A 13,994-nucleotide genomic window follows, 5' to 3' on the forward strand; every position below is an offset into this window, starting at 1 on the left:
AAAGGTCAATGAGGTAGTCTTCTCTCACAGTTACTTTCACACTGGCCTCGTTTAATCTTCAGTTTGCCAGGATAAAGCTCCCAGCAAGCCCTACAAAGGAAGCTAATGGTCAACCCAGTTGAGAAAACAGGAATCATTTCATGTTGGACCCTCCATTTTTGAGAGTTCTGTGGGTTTCATTCCCAGTTTCTTGCTGGGGATACCCTCAGATAACCACATCACCCTTACTTCATCACTTTTTTTTTTTGGTTATTAAAAAGTACATGAACATTGGAGAAAAATTATAAAACTATAATGTAGACACAGTAACAATAGGATTCCTGTGATAAGTATTTATTATAAGCTAAGCACTTAACTGTTTCATTTTTTATCCATGATCTCATTTAAGTCCCACAACTCTATGACGTAAGTGCTATTACCATCCCCATTTTGCAAATGAAGATATTGAGGCTCAGAGATATTAAGAACTTCTCTATGATCACCCAGTTGGTAAGAGGTGGAAGCTGAACTTAAACCCAAACAACCTAACTCAAGTTCCAACATATTAACCACTTGATAATGACATTCTTTAAAAGATTAAAGCAGTATGAGTCTACTACCCAAAGATAACCGCTATTCGCATTTTGGTATATTTCTTGCTGGTGTTTCCTTGAAGGTACATAAAATCTTTAGAGCTGGAAGGAGTCTTAGAGATAATATTGTCCCAAATCTTCATGTTTCAGAAGGATAACCAGAGGTTCAGAAAGGTGAAGGGTTTTTCCCAAGGTTGCATTGGTATTTGGAAATGGAATTTAGGTCCTCAGACTCTTTGTCCAAGGTGTTCTGGGGTCTTCCAACTCAAATTGACTGGCAGTGGCTGCCTGGAGTACTGTGTTGAGAGGGACTTAAGGCCTGTGGACTCAACAGGACGAAGTGTTACAGGAGATTAATGATCAGCAGCGAACACAGTAGCATCCATGGCCCCACAGATGCCATGGATTTGCCACCTTACCAAGGAGCAGCCCCTGGAAGAGAAGGAGAATGCCCACGAAGGGCCTCTTGAACCACACCAGCTGTTTTCTTCACCTGCATCACGGGTCTCACACTGCAATGCCTTCAGGGCCAAATATGCAACACAAATGAGTGACGTGGGCAAGCTGGGATTGAAGAAAGGAAAACTACAGATGGTGGCAGAAAAGTGGGGGCAGGGATTGTTCATCTCCAGCCAATGTCTACCATGGGGGACAGTGGGCCCGGTGTGCCCAGGCCTTCTGAGTTTTTCAAAGAAGCACGAAATTTGAATTTTTTTTTCAATGCAGTGTGTCCCAACTTTAAAATGTTGGCAACTAATTCAAATTTGGAAGATGAAGGGCAGGGGTTACAGGACAAACAAAACACACCAGTTAAACACACCAGAGGTTATAACCTTATAACCTCTCATTGACACAATGACCTACCAGAGGCTCCCCACTGTCTGCTACAAACCTGAGGTTCAATTCTTATTTATCCTCTCCATACCGCTCCTTCTCTCCCTTGCTTTCCCCCTCACTCTACCTAGAGTAGCACTTTCCATCGGAGACCACCAGAGAGAAGATAAGCACCACGGCAAACCCACCAGACACAGCCGTCAAGAGCCCAGGCAATTACCTACAGCCCCTGAGGGCCATCTGGAGAGTTAGTCATGCCTGCTGGGAGGATGCCTGTTGCTCTCTGATGACTTATGTGAGGAGGAGTCGATGACTGCATCTGACATGCCTCATGGAAAGGCTAAAGATAGGCCTCCCCACTCTCCCAGAAACCACCTGATGCCCCCATAGCAGGAGCTGAGTGGGCTCCGCCAACATGCGGATCTGTGTGTCTGCCCTTCCCAAGAGCTTTCCGAGTCTAATGGGCAGGGCCATCACTCACATCCAAACTCCAGAGCTGCCGGGTACAAGAGCACCAACGTCCACCCCCTGCTGACGGCTGTTACTCAGCAGTGCTCCACAGGCCTTTTGTATGTAACCCTCCAGTCTATGTTAGTCCCCAGGATGACTGGTAATTACCTGCCCACTAGAGAGAAGAGAGGATTTGGCACACACCTGGGAAATCAGTCAGCATTTAGGGAACAAACACCGCATGGAATGCCCTGAACCACACTGTGATATGTTTGTCCGGAAGCTGCAACAAGCTGGCATTGGAACCAAGGACTTGATTCATTCAATCAACAAACATTTACCATGTAACAAACACAAAGGGCAAGACCAGTGCAAGGTGCCAAAAAGGACACACATACGGAATAGGAATGAATCATACTGAAGGTGGAAAAATAGAGGAATAGTTCAAACAATGGTGGTACAAACAGAACACTCTATGGCCATTTAAAATCAGCTTTGAGAAATCTATTTAATGATAAGAGAAGATTCCAAGAACATATAATCAAGTTTAAAAAAAAATAAAAGCAGGTTACGAAATAAAACTGGGTCAAAATCAGAGTGAACACACTCAGTAACCTCCCTCTTCTGCTCCTAAGACAGAATTTACAGAGAACTCTCTAGTTATTTAAAAATTTACATGGTATTGCTTGGAAATAAGAAAAAGCAATCACAGATCAAAAATAGAGAAGGCTCCCTAAAAGTAAATGAATCAAAAGGTGGGACTCTACCATTTCAAGCAGAAACCAAAGCCACACAATCCATAGAGGTGTGGGTCCGACATAAACTTCTCCCAGGGAACAGGATGTGGACTGGACCCAGAGTCATGCTGCTATCTGTAGATGCGGCTGGAGCATTCACCAACAAGCACGACCAAAAAGGAAGACCCTGTCTGTGTCAAAGAGCCAGAATGAAGTCACCTCCATAAGCCTGGGACCCAAAGCTGCCCCATAGGCTCTACAGAGCAGAAAGAGAATGCCAAGCTGCTGATGTGGATTCTGGTTTAAAAGCAAACACCCTTACAGATAGAGGGCAGAAGAAATCATAAAACTGTCTTGAAAACAGGTTCACAAACAAAAATCAGAGAACATATGAGAACATCCGATTAACAAGACTCCACAAATGGAAGAATTCATAACTGAAGAAACGAAGATGCTAGAGCAATCACAGAAGAACCTTCTAAAAAGTATTTTTTTTAAATCCTCAGAGGGGCAGAGGAAGGAGTTATAGGCACAACATGAGAAAATTTATCCATAAAACAAAAAATAGGGAGGTATGAAAAGGGATCAATTATATATCTGGGAAATAAAGTATATCATTGTTGAAATTAAAATTTCAACAGAGCATCAAAATAATACAACAGACACAAATGAAAGGAGGTAGTTAACTGGAGTATAGAATTGAGGAAACCTCAAAAACACAGCACAGATAGAGAATTGAAAAAAAATTTAAGTTAAGGTACATGGAGAATTGATTGAGGAACTACATCTATGTAATACAGTCATACACTACATAAGAACATTTAGGTGGTCCCATAAGATTATAATATCAAATTTGACTATACCTTTTCTATGTTTAGATATGCTTAGATACACAAATATTTACCAGAATGTTACAACTGCCTACAGTACACAGTACAGTATGCTGTAGAAGTTTGTAGCCTAGGAGCAATGGGCTATACCACACAGCCTAGGTATGCAGTAGACTATATCATCTACGTTTGTGCATGTACACTCTCTGATGTTCACACAGTGACAAAATCACATAACAACGCATTTCTCAGAATGCATCCCATCGTTAAGCAATGCCTGACTGTTTAAATGTATGCATATTTGGAAGCAAAGAATAGAAATAAGGGTGGAAAGGAAACATCCAACAGATAGTAGCTGAGATTTTTTCCAAAACTAAAGAAAAATCTGAGTCTTCTAACTAAGAAAGGCCACAGAGTAAAGAGTCCTAAAAGAAAAACCATAGAGATTGCATAACCCTGAACTTGTGACTAAACAAACAGAGCTCAGAAGGAAATACACCAAAGTGTCAGCAGTGGTTACTCAGGCGATGGGATTTGGAGCGAGATTTTTATTTTCTTCTTTAAACTTTAATGTACTTTCTAAGTGCTCTGCAACGAAAAGACATTATTTTTATAAAGTGTTTGTGGACGAGGAGCATTTGTTATTTCAAATACACATATACAGATAAACACAGTTTTTTTTTAAAAAAAAATCTGCCCTCAAAGGACTTATGCTCTAGTAGAGGAGATGAGGTATGTATAGAAGCAATATATAAAGAAAAACCCAAGCAGACATAACCCTGGAGAGACACAGCTAAAACCCGAGCCTTGCCTTTTCCACCATGAAACAATCAGACATGAGGTTGAGGAGCAGAAAGGGTTGAGGACTCTGAGCAGAAACGTAAAGGTTTAGTCTGCAAGCTGGGACTGATACTGCAGCCAGAGTGTACTTCACTTAGACAGGGCCAAAATGTCCAAACCAAGACAAGATTACAAGTTTATCCACATCAAATATTATTTCCGCCTTTAATTTAATTATACTGTGAGACTACCCACTGACACAAGCAAAAATTAATACCTCCATTGTAAAGTAAATTAACACCACAAATATCTGCCAAATTTGAACAGCATTTCAGTTATCACATAGCTTTGTTCTTTTCTTCACGGGTCAGGCAGGCTGAAGGAAAGGTTAAATGCAGGGTGTATGTGTATGTGCCTGTTCACTGTAACTGATAAATTAATACCATTCTTATCCATGGGACCACTATTTTTTTGCCACCTTAGGAGTGAAAACCACATTGCTGTGTTCTGGGTGGCTTTACCACATCAGCATCATCTTAGGGGGAGGCAGAGAGGCCTTGTCAACTGGAGGAGGTTGAGACAGTGGTCAGAACACCATTGGCACACCCAAGCAAAGCAGAGTTTTAGGCAACATCCCATGACTGCTTTTTTTGGACCCAAATAAACTGCACTCAATGTTCAGCTCTAAATGAAACAGGTGGCACAGACATAAGCCAACTAGATGTGTTACTAATGGAAGGAAGGGCTGTTCACATCTCAATCTCTTTCTAAACACATTCAGATTTCTCAACATACCACCCTTTAAATCAACTCCTCTCGGTATCACCTGCCCATCCCATACAGGGGACCCAACATCTGCCCCAATGTTACCTCTGCTGACTTCTTTGATTCCCAGCCACTTGTCTTATCTCCCTACAGTTCTACCAGAATCACAGAGTGGGGGACAACCTCTCCAAGACCAACAACAATGGGGAGTATCGAATTCCCTTCACCATCTTTGAACCAACGGACCCCTTCATTCTTCTCCTCTCCATCCCCTCTTAAATCTCTCTAATCTTGACTTCTCTGGAAATGTCCTTTCTTGTCTTCCTCTTGCCCTTCCCTGAGTCCTTTTCACTTCCTTACTCTTGAGGGGGATCATGCTTTTGTCTCCATCCCCATAAGGCAGTTTCATCCCACAGGAGAGAAAGAGGTTTCCACCCAGGCCTCCTGGGCTTCTCAAAACTCCCTTTCTAGTGCCCCCTCTTCAAGGGAGGCACAGTTGCTTGTCTAATTGTTCAGAGCCTGACGTTCACTGGGTCAAGACTCGCTAGTGGGCTGGGTCGTTGCATATCAAGAGGGTGCTCATCAATGACCCTACTCTCTGTTCCTGCCTCTCTGCAGCTGGATGGACAAGTCAGGTGAAAGCCTGAGCCACACACCTGCCAGCTTAGAAGAAAGAGAGCTGGAAGCCCACTCAGACCTCCCAGCCTCAAACCACCTTATCCAATTCAGCTTTTACCAGATTTCTCCATGGGTTGTACTGGACCCTTATGAATCCAGACATTTCACTTTCAATATGGTTATTGGTTTTTGTCCATTGCTCCATGAGTCAAACTTTCAGAAGGAAGGAGGGACCCATGGTAATACTTAGATCCCCAAATTCCACCGCAACCCCCTGCTGGAAACTACTGTTCTCCTCCTTCTTCACGCCCTCATTACAAGCCTGGTCCCTCCTATGCACTAGCCCTCTAGGCTGAGATTTGCTGCACCTCGCCATGGCTCTGTGCCTCCCATAAGTACAAGAGTAATTCTTTGTTCCTCCTGAAGATGGGATGACATAGTTAAAAGTATGGGCTTGATTTGGTGGAATGTAAGATCACAGCTTGCAGCCAGAAAACCAGCTACCTAGTTCCATCACCCACTGTGTGGTCTTAGCAAAGTCTCTTAACTGCCCCATGCCTCAGTCACTTCACCTGAACACAAAAGGATGCTCCAGTAAACCTAGGGCCCTTTCTGGTTCTTAAGTGGCCTCTTGGTGGCACAGCATGGCTATTCCCTACTTTCTTCATCCCCAAAAAACTGAGAGGTGGTTAGGAAAATGTTCAACCATGCGCAAGAATTCTGCTGGGCTGCAAACCATTTAAAAATGACTAAGATATACCATCAGTTGTGTAGTTCGGCTGGATGTGCTGCAGCCAAGGAGACCTGAAAGAATTAATACATTTCCCAAAGGAGCTGGTGGGAATTGCTGAGGCAGAGGCATAATCTGATTTGATGAATATAAAAGTGTTTGGAGAGCATCAAAAGGAAAGTGCTATAACAAATGTCTGCTCACACCACTAGAATATCTCCTGCTATCTAAGGAATGCTGTCCAAGAAGGCCTCAGAGCTAGAGACCACGGCACACAAGTACACTCACCCTTCCCTCCCCTTCTTAGTCCCTAACCCTTTCTTGGGGCTTAGACAGAGGCACAGTGCACCAACTCCAGGGCTTCCCTACTTTCTCATTCCTCATGTTACCTCTCCAGTCCAACCTTCTCTCTTCACTCCACACTGGAGCATAATTCCAAAACCAGGTCCTCCTAACATCTCATTCAAATTGTCCAATCTCTCTCCCCTCTTCTCCAAACCAGTGCTCCCAGACAGTCCACAGAAAGACCCTGCCTCTCATTTTAGGCCAAGAGATGTGGACACCCCTTCCTGCATTCTGCAACTCTTCAACTTTACTGCGAAGACCCATCTTTGGGAGCCAACTCCCCCACGTGAGGGTCTTGGAGCCCCTGCCATGAAGTGTCAGCCCCACACAGGGACCATGGAAGGACAGTGCCAGGCCCTCCATGCTCTGGGTCTGTAGTTAGTCCTCCCCACTCACTCCCACTCCCTTAGAAGACCGGCTCTCTCCTGTGCTGCTCTAGCCCAGGGCTTCTCAAACTCCCCATTTCTGTCCCTCTAACTGCAGAAAGTTTTGAGAAGCATGGCATTTCTCTGCCCTTTTGTGCTTGACCTAAAAACTTTGCATTTTATTCCACAACATACACACATTTAATAATTTTTAGAAATAGCTTTAGTCACTTACCATGCAATGGAAAAATGGGTATTTTTCCACAAAACAAACAGGTAAAACTGATAATATGGGAATATGAGCCGTATCATCTCAAGCACGCCCAGGCCCACCTCTGGGCCCTACAGTACTTAGAAATCTCCAAACATCCCCCCTCCACGGCCCCCCATCCTACTTCTGCATTTTCTGAGTTCTTCCTGGCACATCAAAGTGCCTCTGAGCACCCCACTTTCAGAACCAAGGCAAAAGTCATTTCCATTCGTTTCCGGGTTAGAGAGGCAGGACCTGGTTCTCACTAGGGCCAGTGGCCACGACCCCGACCTTCGGATCAAGACAGATGCTAAGGGCGCCCGAGGACCTGCAGTGGCTGCCATGTCGCTGACACCCCCCTCCCTCCAGGTCTTGGCAGCCCATCACCTCCCGGTCTTACCTTGTCAGCCATGATCATAGATGCGCCCCCGTGGATGCCCAAGATGGGGACGAAAGTCTGTGAGGAGATAAAATCCAGCATCTGGGCCACGGCCTCCTGGTCTGTGTCGTCCCCAAACACGAGGCCGTGGATGCGCGCTCCGGACATGAGGTCGCACACATGCGTGATGAGACTCTTGGGGTCGGTGCGGTTCATCAGCAGCGCTACCACGTTCACGTCCAGGGGCAGCCCCGCCCCCTGCTCCGGGCCCCACAAGGTTCGAAGTTCGCGCTCTGTCATGTCGTGGCTGTGACCCAGCAGCACAGCAATGTTCAGCGCGGGGGGACCCTTCTCCGCCGCCGCGCCCGGCGCCGGACCGCGCCAGACCAGAAGGGTCTGCAGCACCAGCAGTGTCCAGTAGCCCGGTCTGCCCATAGTCGCCACTTACGGTCCCTGCAAGGTGGAGAGGGAGGGAGGGAGGGGGGGCCGCTGTGAGCAAGGGGCCCAGGCGAAAGCGACGACCGACTGGGGCCCCCTGCTCTATCTAGGAGCCAGGTATGGAACCCAGCCCCAGCACAGGCTGCTGGAATCACCGACTCCATTCCCAAGCCCCGACGCCAACCCGTCTCCAACTCTATCTACAACTCCAATCCGAGCTAATTCTCCATCCCTGTCCCCAAACCCATTCTCCCATCCAGCCTCCTGCTCGTCCCCTGTCTCCAGCCCCTTCCCCATCCTGGACTCTGTCCACACCGCCACCGCATTCCTCAAGTTAGCTGCGGACCACAGCCCCTAAGCGCCAAGCGAGCCACGGACACCCCAGCTCGTGGGCGCACGGAGCAAACCCTCTATCCACCCCCTGACACAGGGACAGCGCGCACCGAGTTACGGACCCGCCCCCTGCGCCCGCGGCGCGCACTACGGACCAGCCCAGGCGCGCGGTGGCGGCGCGGGGACCGGTATCCTCGCGCGCTCTCTGAGGTGGGTGACTGACACCGCCCCTTAAAGCCTGACGGGTGCACCACAGACCTTGCTCCCCGCGCGGACCCCGCTCCTCTCCCGCAGGGTACACCTCGGGCGCTTGGGACTGAGGACGCTCGCCCTTGTGGGCCCAGGCTGCCCGGTGCCCAGGTAACTCGGGGCCTGCCCCACCTCAGGGCGGAGGGGCTTTCACCTCACGGCAGGCGCCTCGGGCCTCGCCGTCTACACGCGCACGTGCGCACACACGCGCCCACACATCCTCTCGCACGTGTGCAATGCAGAATTCCGGAGAGTAGGCGCGTCCCCCCGCGGGCCAGCGCGTGGGAGCAGGCAAAGAACGTGCGTGGGGAGAAAGGTAGGCTCCCAAGAAGCTCCCAGACGGACGTGGACCGCCCGTCCCCAGCCTTTCTCCTGCGGGGGCTGGGGCCGAGTCTGAGGTGCACCTGGGCAGTGGGCCACACACTCTCACAGACACGCGCGCTTTTCTGCGCACATCCGCAGGCCGCGGTAGCGGTGCCCGCGGCGGGCCAGAGTCCCCACGCGTCCCCAGGCCCACACGTGTTCCGCGCCAGGTGCACAGCCCCGCGTGCCTGCCCAGACCAGCACAGTCGTGCGCGCGACCACGGGCGCGCGCCCCTCGGGCCGGGCGCGGCGGGAGCCGGGGGAAGTTGGGGCGAACTCGCGGCAGCCGCGGGGATCTCCGGGTGAGCGCGGCGAAGCGCGGGGCCGCAGCGCCCCCTGGCGCTCCTCCCGCGCTCGGCACCCGGCTCCCTCTCCCGCTCTGCCTCGCTCGCCTCTCCCCTCTCCCGCTTTCCCTCCGGCGGGGCCTCCCTCCTCCCAGACCCACCGAGCCCCGGTCTCCCGCTGGGACGTACCTGTAGCCCGAGAAGGTCGAGGATGCAGTGGGGCGCGCTGCGCGCACGAACATCTCGGCCGCCTCAGCAGCCACCGGGTTTAGCGGGTTCCCGCATGCTGCGGCCCCCGCGCGCTCCCCTGGCTGTCCCGCGCTGTCCGCATCGCCCCCACAGGGGGCGGCTATCCCAGCCGGAGGCTCTGCAGCAGGGCTCTGCCGATGGAGAGAGGGAGAGGCAGGTCAGCCCACCGGCGCGGGGAGGCTGCAGTCTGCAGTGCTCACAGCCCCCTGTGCGCCCGGGGGGCTAGACCAGAGGCAGGGAGCTGGAGCCCCGTGCCCGAGACGCCTCCGGTGCGGATCCCTAGACCCCGTGGCTGCTCATAGGCGCTTTGCTCCGGGGCGCACAGAATGGGAGCCCCAGGTTGGCCACCCACGGGAAGCTAACTGGGCACCTCCACCCTCACCCCCTACCACCTCCCTGGCGCCCACTGCTCGGAGTTGTGCTACCAGGAGCCGCTGAGCGACGGGGGTAGGGAGGGAATGGGGTGGGGGGGCTGGCTGAGTTTGCGACGAGCAGGCAGGAGGAGAGGGGGAGGGAAGGACGCGGGCTCCCGCGATCCCGCTTCCCCGAGGGAGGTGCGATCATTCCCACGCAGCGACCCTCTTGCGGTCCTGCCGCCCCCTCCTAACCAGGCCTCTCACCTCCCCGTTCTGAAGGGGGACCCCCAGGCCCCGCGTCCCGCGCCAGCACTCACCGCAGCCTCTCTCCACATAGTTCTCAGCAGTGGCCGCTCCTGGTCATCTCCAGGGCTGATGGCTGCGGCCGCGACTGTCAGCGCTCACCCGGCCCCATGATCCGGCGAAGCCCTGGGAGCCTCCTCCCTCCAGGAGCCCTAGCTCGGCTTCCTGCCCCGCTCCGGACGGCGGCTGCCCGGTCCTCTGAGCGCGCCGGAGCTCCCTCTCCGCAGCCCAGCTCCGGGCTGGTGTGTGCGAGGGCGAGTGTGTGTGTGAGTGGATGTGGGAGCGCGCGCGCGCGTGTGGCCGGGGATCCCCGCGGTCCCCGGCCGAGGGAGGCGCGGGCGGGGGAAGGCAGCTCCCTCCGGGCCCTTGGCTGCTGGGGCCAGCTCCGCGCCCGGCGTTCGGTTCCCCACTTGCCAGCGAGAGTCCGGAGAGTGCCTGGCCACCCTGGTTCGCGGCACTGGCAAAGCCGGGTTCCCGGGGCGTTTCTGCTGCAGTCGCCTCCGAGGAAGAGGAGGAGGAAGGCAGGGACGCCCCCCACACCAACTTAGGGACTTGTTCTCAGTCGGTTAGACGCAGCAGCCCCCGCGCAAGCCAAAGAGGCTTGGAGCTCCGGCGGGCGAAAGCGTCTCCTGCCCGCAGCCTCGCGCTCGGAGGTGGGCCGAGGCAGACCCGGCAGTCCCTCGGCGGCCGCGCGGAGTGGGCCACCCGTTCCGGGAGCGCACCGCGGCGAACAGGCCAGGAGAGGCGGCTGGCTGGCTACTGGGGCGCCTGCGGCGGCGCGCACCGTTTTCCGTGGTGCTGGAACCACGCTCCCCGCCCGCTCCCGGGCGTCTGGTGCGGCTGAAGAATCAATTATTCAGATCTCTGCTACCGCTTCCTCCTCCCCCAGTGCCTTTCGCTGGGTACAGCGATCCCCCCTCCACGCACAGGCGCGCCGACACACACACACACACACACACACGCACACACACACACGCACACATACACGCACGCACAGTCTGCTCCAATGCTTCTCCCTGTGCCTCGCCACCCCCGTGCGGGAACCCACTCCTCTGATCTCAGGAAGCCAGAATCCTAAAAGCAAAGACATTTACATCCCCTTTCTAAGTTGTGCCAAACAAAAGTCGCCCTGAGGTTGCCACTTACAAGCTACCAGAAGGGGTGGACCAGAGAACATGGCACTGCCTGGGTGTGTGAGGGCTAGCTGGCTTGAATTCTGGACACTGGGCATGAAACGCATGTCAGGTGAGGCCCTTCGCCCCTTTTACACTCACCTGTATCTCCAAGGCCTGTCTCTGCCTCTCTCTCTTCAGGCCCTGGAAGGAAAGGGGTCTTACATTTTAAGAGGTTTTGCAATCACTGTTCTAACCCTGCCTCCTCCACTAATTAGTGTAACGTCACCTGCTGTGGTCTCACTTGCTGTGGTCGAAATGTTTGTGTCGCGCCCCCCCCCAAATAAATTCATACGTTGAAATTCTAACCCTCAGTGTAATGGTATTAGGAGGTGGGGCCTTTTAGGAGGTGATTACGTTATAAGGACAACATGGGATTGGTGCTCTTGTAAAAAAAGACCCGAGACAGCTAACTAGCTCCTTCCACCACCTGAGGCCAAATGGAGAAAACACGGATAACCTGGCCCTCATCAAACAGCAAATCTGCTGCACCTTGATCTTAAACTTCTCAGCCTCCAGAACTGTGAATGAACTTCTGTTGTTTATAAGCCATCCAGCTTATGGTATTTTCTATGGCAGAGCAAACTAAAACATCACCTTTGGGCCATTATTTTATCTTTCCTTATTGATTGATAATCTGGGAAATGGTTGGGGGGGGCAGTAAAAATATCTATTTCTCAGGATTATTTTGAAAAGAAAAGGAGATAGCCTTGGTAAAGGAGTCACAGGTCTGGCACATAGTAGGTTCTCAATTAATGTGATTGTCCCTTCCAGTGGCCTAGAAGGGAAGGAACGCCTTCTAGGAAGGCGGATGTGGCTGCTGAAATTGAAAGATGAAAGGGGCACAGTTCCTTGAGATATATGGATTTATTATCGAGCTGCTTGTTGTATGTTGGGTTCCCTGGGGCTTTAGTATCCAAAATATAGAGAAAGGGTGGGGGAAATCCTGGAAGATAAGTGAAAATGGGAGATTGTGTGATATAAAGCCGAGAACAGGAAGTGTTCCATTTCTTGAGGCTATGACTAGGCTGATGTCATTAGGCCCCTCCTTGGCTCAGGTGCAGGATTCTAACTTGGAGTCTTATGGAGAATTAGGCTGTTTTATTTAAATGAGGAATAAATTATATACAATAAAATGCACATCTCTTAAGGGTTCAGTTAAGTTTTGAAATTATGCACATCTGAGTAGAGCATCACTTACAAGGTACAGAACATTTTTATCACCCCCAGATAAAAATGCCCTTTTCTCCCTTTGTTTTCAATCCTACTCCCCCCTAGTAGAAACTACAATTTTGATTTCTAACACCATATAATAGTTTTGCCCTTTTCTAAGCTTCATATAAATGGGATTCTACATAGCGTATTCTTTGGCCACTGGCTTTTTTTTTTTTTTTACTTAACCTGATGTCTAGAAAATTCATCCATGTTGCTGTATATATCAACAGCTTTTGATTGTTAATTGGTGGGTAGCTAGCTTTCTGTTGCATAAGCCACACTTTGTGTATCTTGTCTGCTATTGATGGACATGTGGGTTGTATCTGAGGAGCTTTTTAAAATACAGATGCCTATACCCACTTTAGATCTACTCCACCAAGAATCTCCAGGGGTGGGGCCAAGCATGGACATTTGTTTTAAAGCCATAGATGATTCTGAAGACGGCCCTGCACTTTCTATTCTTGTATATCGCTGACCCTGAAATTGATTTGTCTTTCAAAAAACTATTAATATGGAAAGTTTGAAGTTGTTCGTGATCAGACTTATAGAAAGGTAGATCAAACAGGTGTGGCCTCTTTTGAATAGAGAAAGAAAACAGCCCCTCATTTGAAGGGCCAGTCTGTCTCTGAAGAATAGGCATAGGCAGCTGGAGTTGCACGGGGGCGGGGCGGGGGTGGGGGTGGACATCTCCCCATTGTGGAGAACCACTGAGGTCAGGCACCTGGAACTTGACTACACATGCAGAGAATGTGACAGTATATATGGGATCGTGGCAACCTTACCCCATGCAATGCTGCAAAGCTAAACCCACAGTACAACTTAGGATGTTAAACAGGATTTTGCTACTCAAGAGTTTCAGATGGAAAACCTGCATAGCAGCTATACTGACAAAGATCATTAAAAAAAAAAAAAAAGACAACATCATACTGCAGTCAATTTTGCTAATTGGTTTTATCACCAGTCACATCATTAAAGTAACTGAAATAATCTGGTCTGGTCTTAAGCACCAACTGTTTTCAATCCAATTGATTTGTCTTCTAATGCTCTACTAAAGAACTGACCCTATTGTTGCCACTTGCTTTCAGCCACTTAAACACAGTTGTTAGGACCAACCGCCATATCATGTCTACAGGCTAGAACTAAAATGAACCAATCATTGATTGTGCTTCTCTTTATATCTCTATTCTCAAAGGAAATTGATAAAGAATTCTAGCATTTTGAAGCTGAAAGTCCTTTAGAGACTATTCTGTTTGGTGTGTTTTCTGTTTTCAAGTAGGTGCTTACCTGAGTCTTTTCAAGGTGAATTCTTGTATTAAATGGTCTGAGAAGTCCTCTAGTTAGAAATGTTTTTTAATCTAGCAATATTCCGAATGAAAT

The 13,994-nt window shown here is 50.2% G+C and overlaps 1 protein-coding gene across 2 annotated transcripts in view; it reads right to left on the reverse strand.

The window, feature by feature from the left end:
• Positions 1-10,345, reverse strand: part of GRIN2A (glutamate ionotropic receptor NMDA type subunit 2A) — a 298,713-nt gene extending 288,368 nt beyond the window's left edge. Inside the window, exons 1-3 of one of the 2 annotated variants that reach the window (XM_045542563.1) lie at positions 10,245-10,345; positions 9,512-9,702; positions 7,677-8,108 (exon numbers count right to left, since the gene is read on the reverse strand). In XM_045542563.1, coding sequence (XP_045398519.1) covers positions 7,677-8,090 — 414 coding nt within the window. In that variant the 5' untranslated portion in view covers positions 8,091-8,108; positions 9,512-9,702; positions 10,245-10,345. Of the gene's footprint in view, positions 1-7,676; positions 8,109-9,511; positions 9,703-10,244 lie in introns of those variants that run through there. The other variant, XM_045542564.1, reaches the window with a different exon arrangement.
• Positions 10,346-13,994: the final 3,649 nt, after the last annotated feature.

Source organism: Lemur catta, chromosome 2 (genome assembly GCF_020740605.2).
Source record: "Lemur catta isolate mLemCat1 chromosome 2, mLemCat1.pri, whole genome shotgun sequence".
NCBI lineage: Eukaryota > Metazoa > Chordata > Mammalia > Primates > Lemuridae > Lemur > Lemur catta.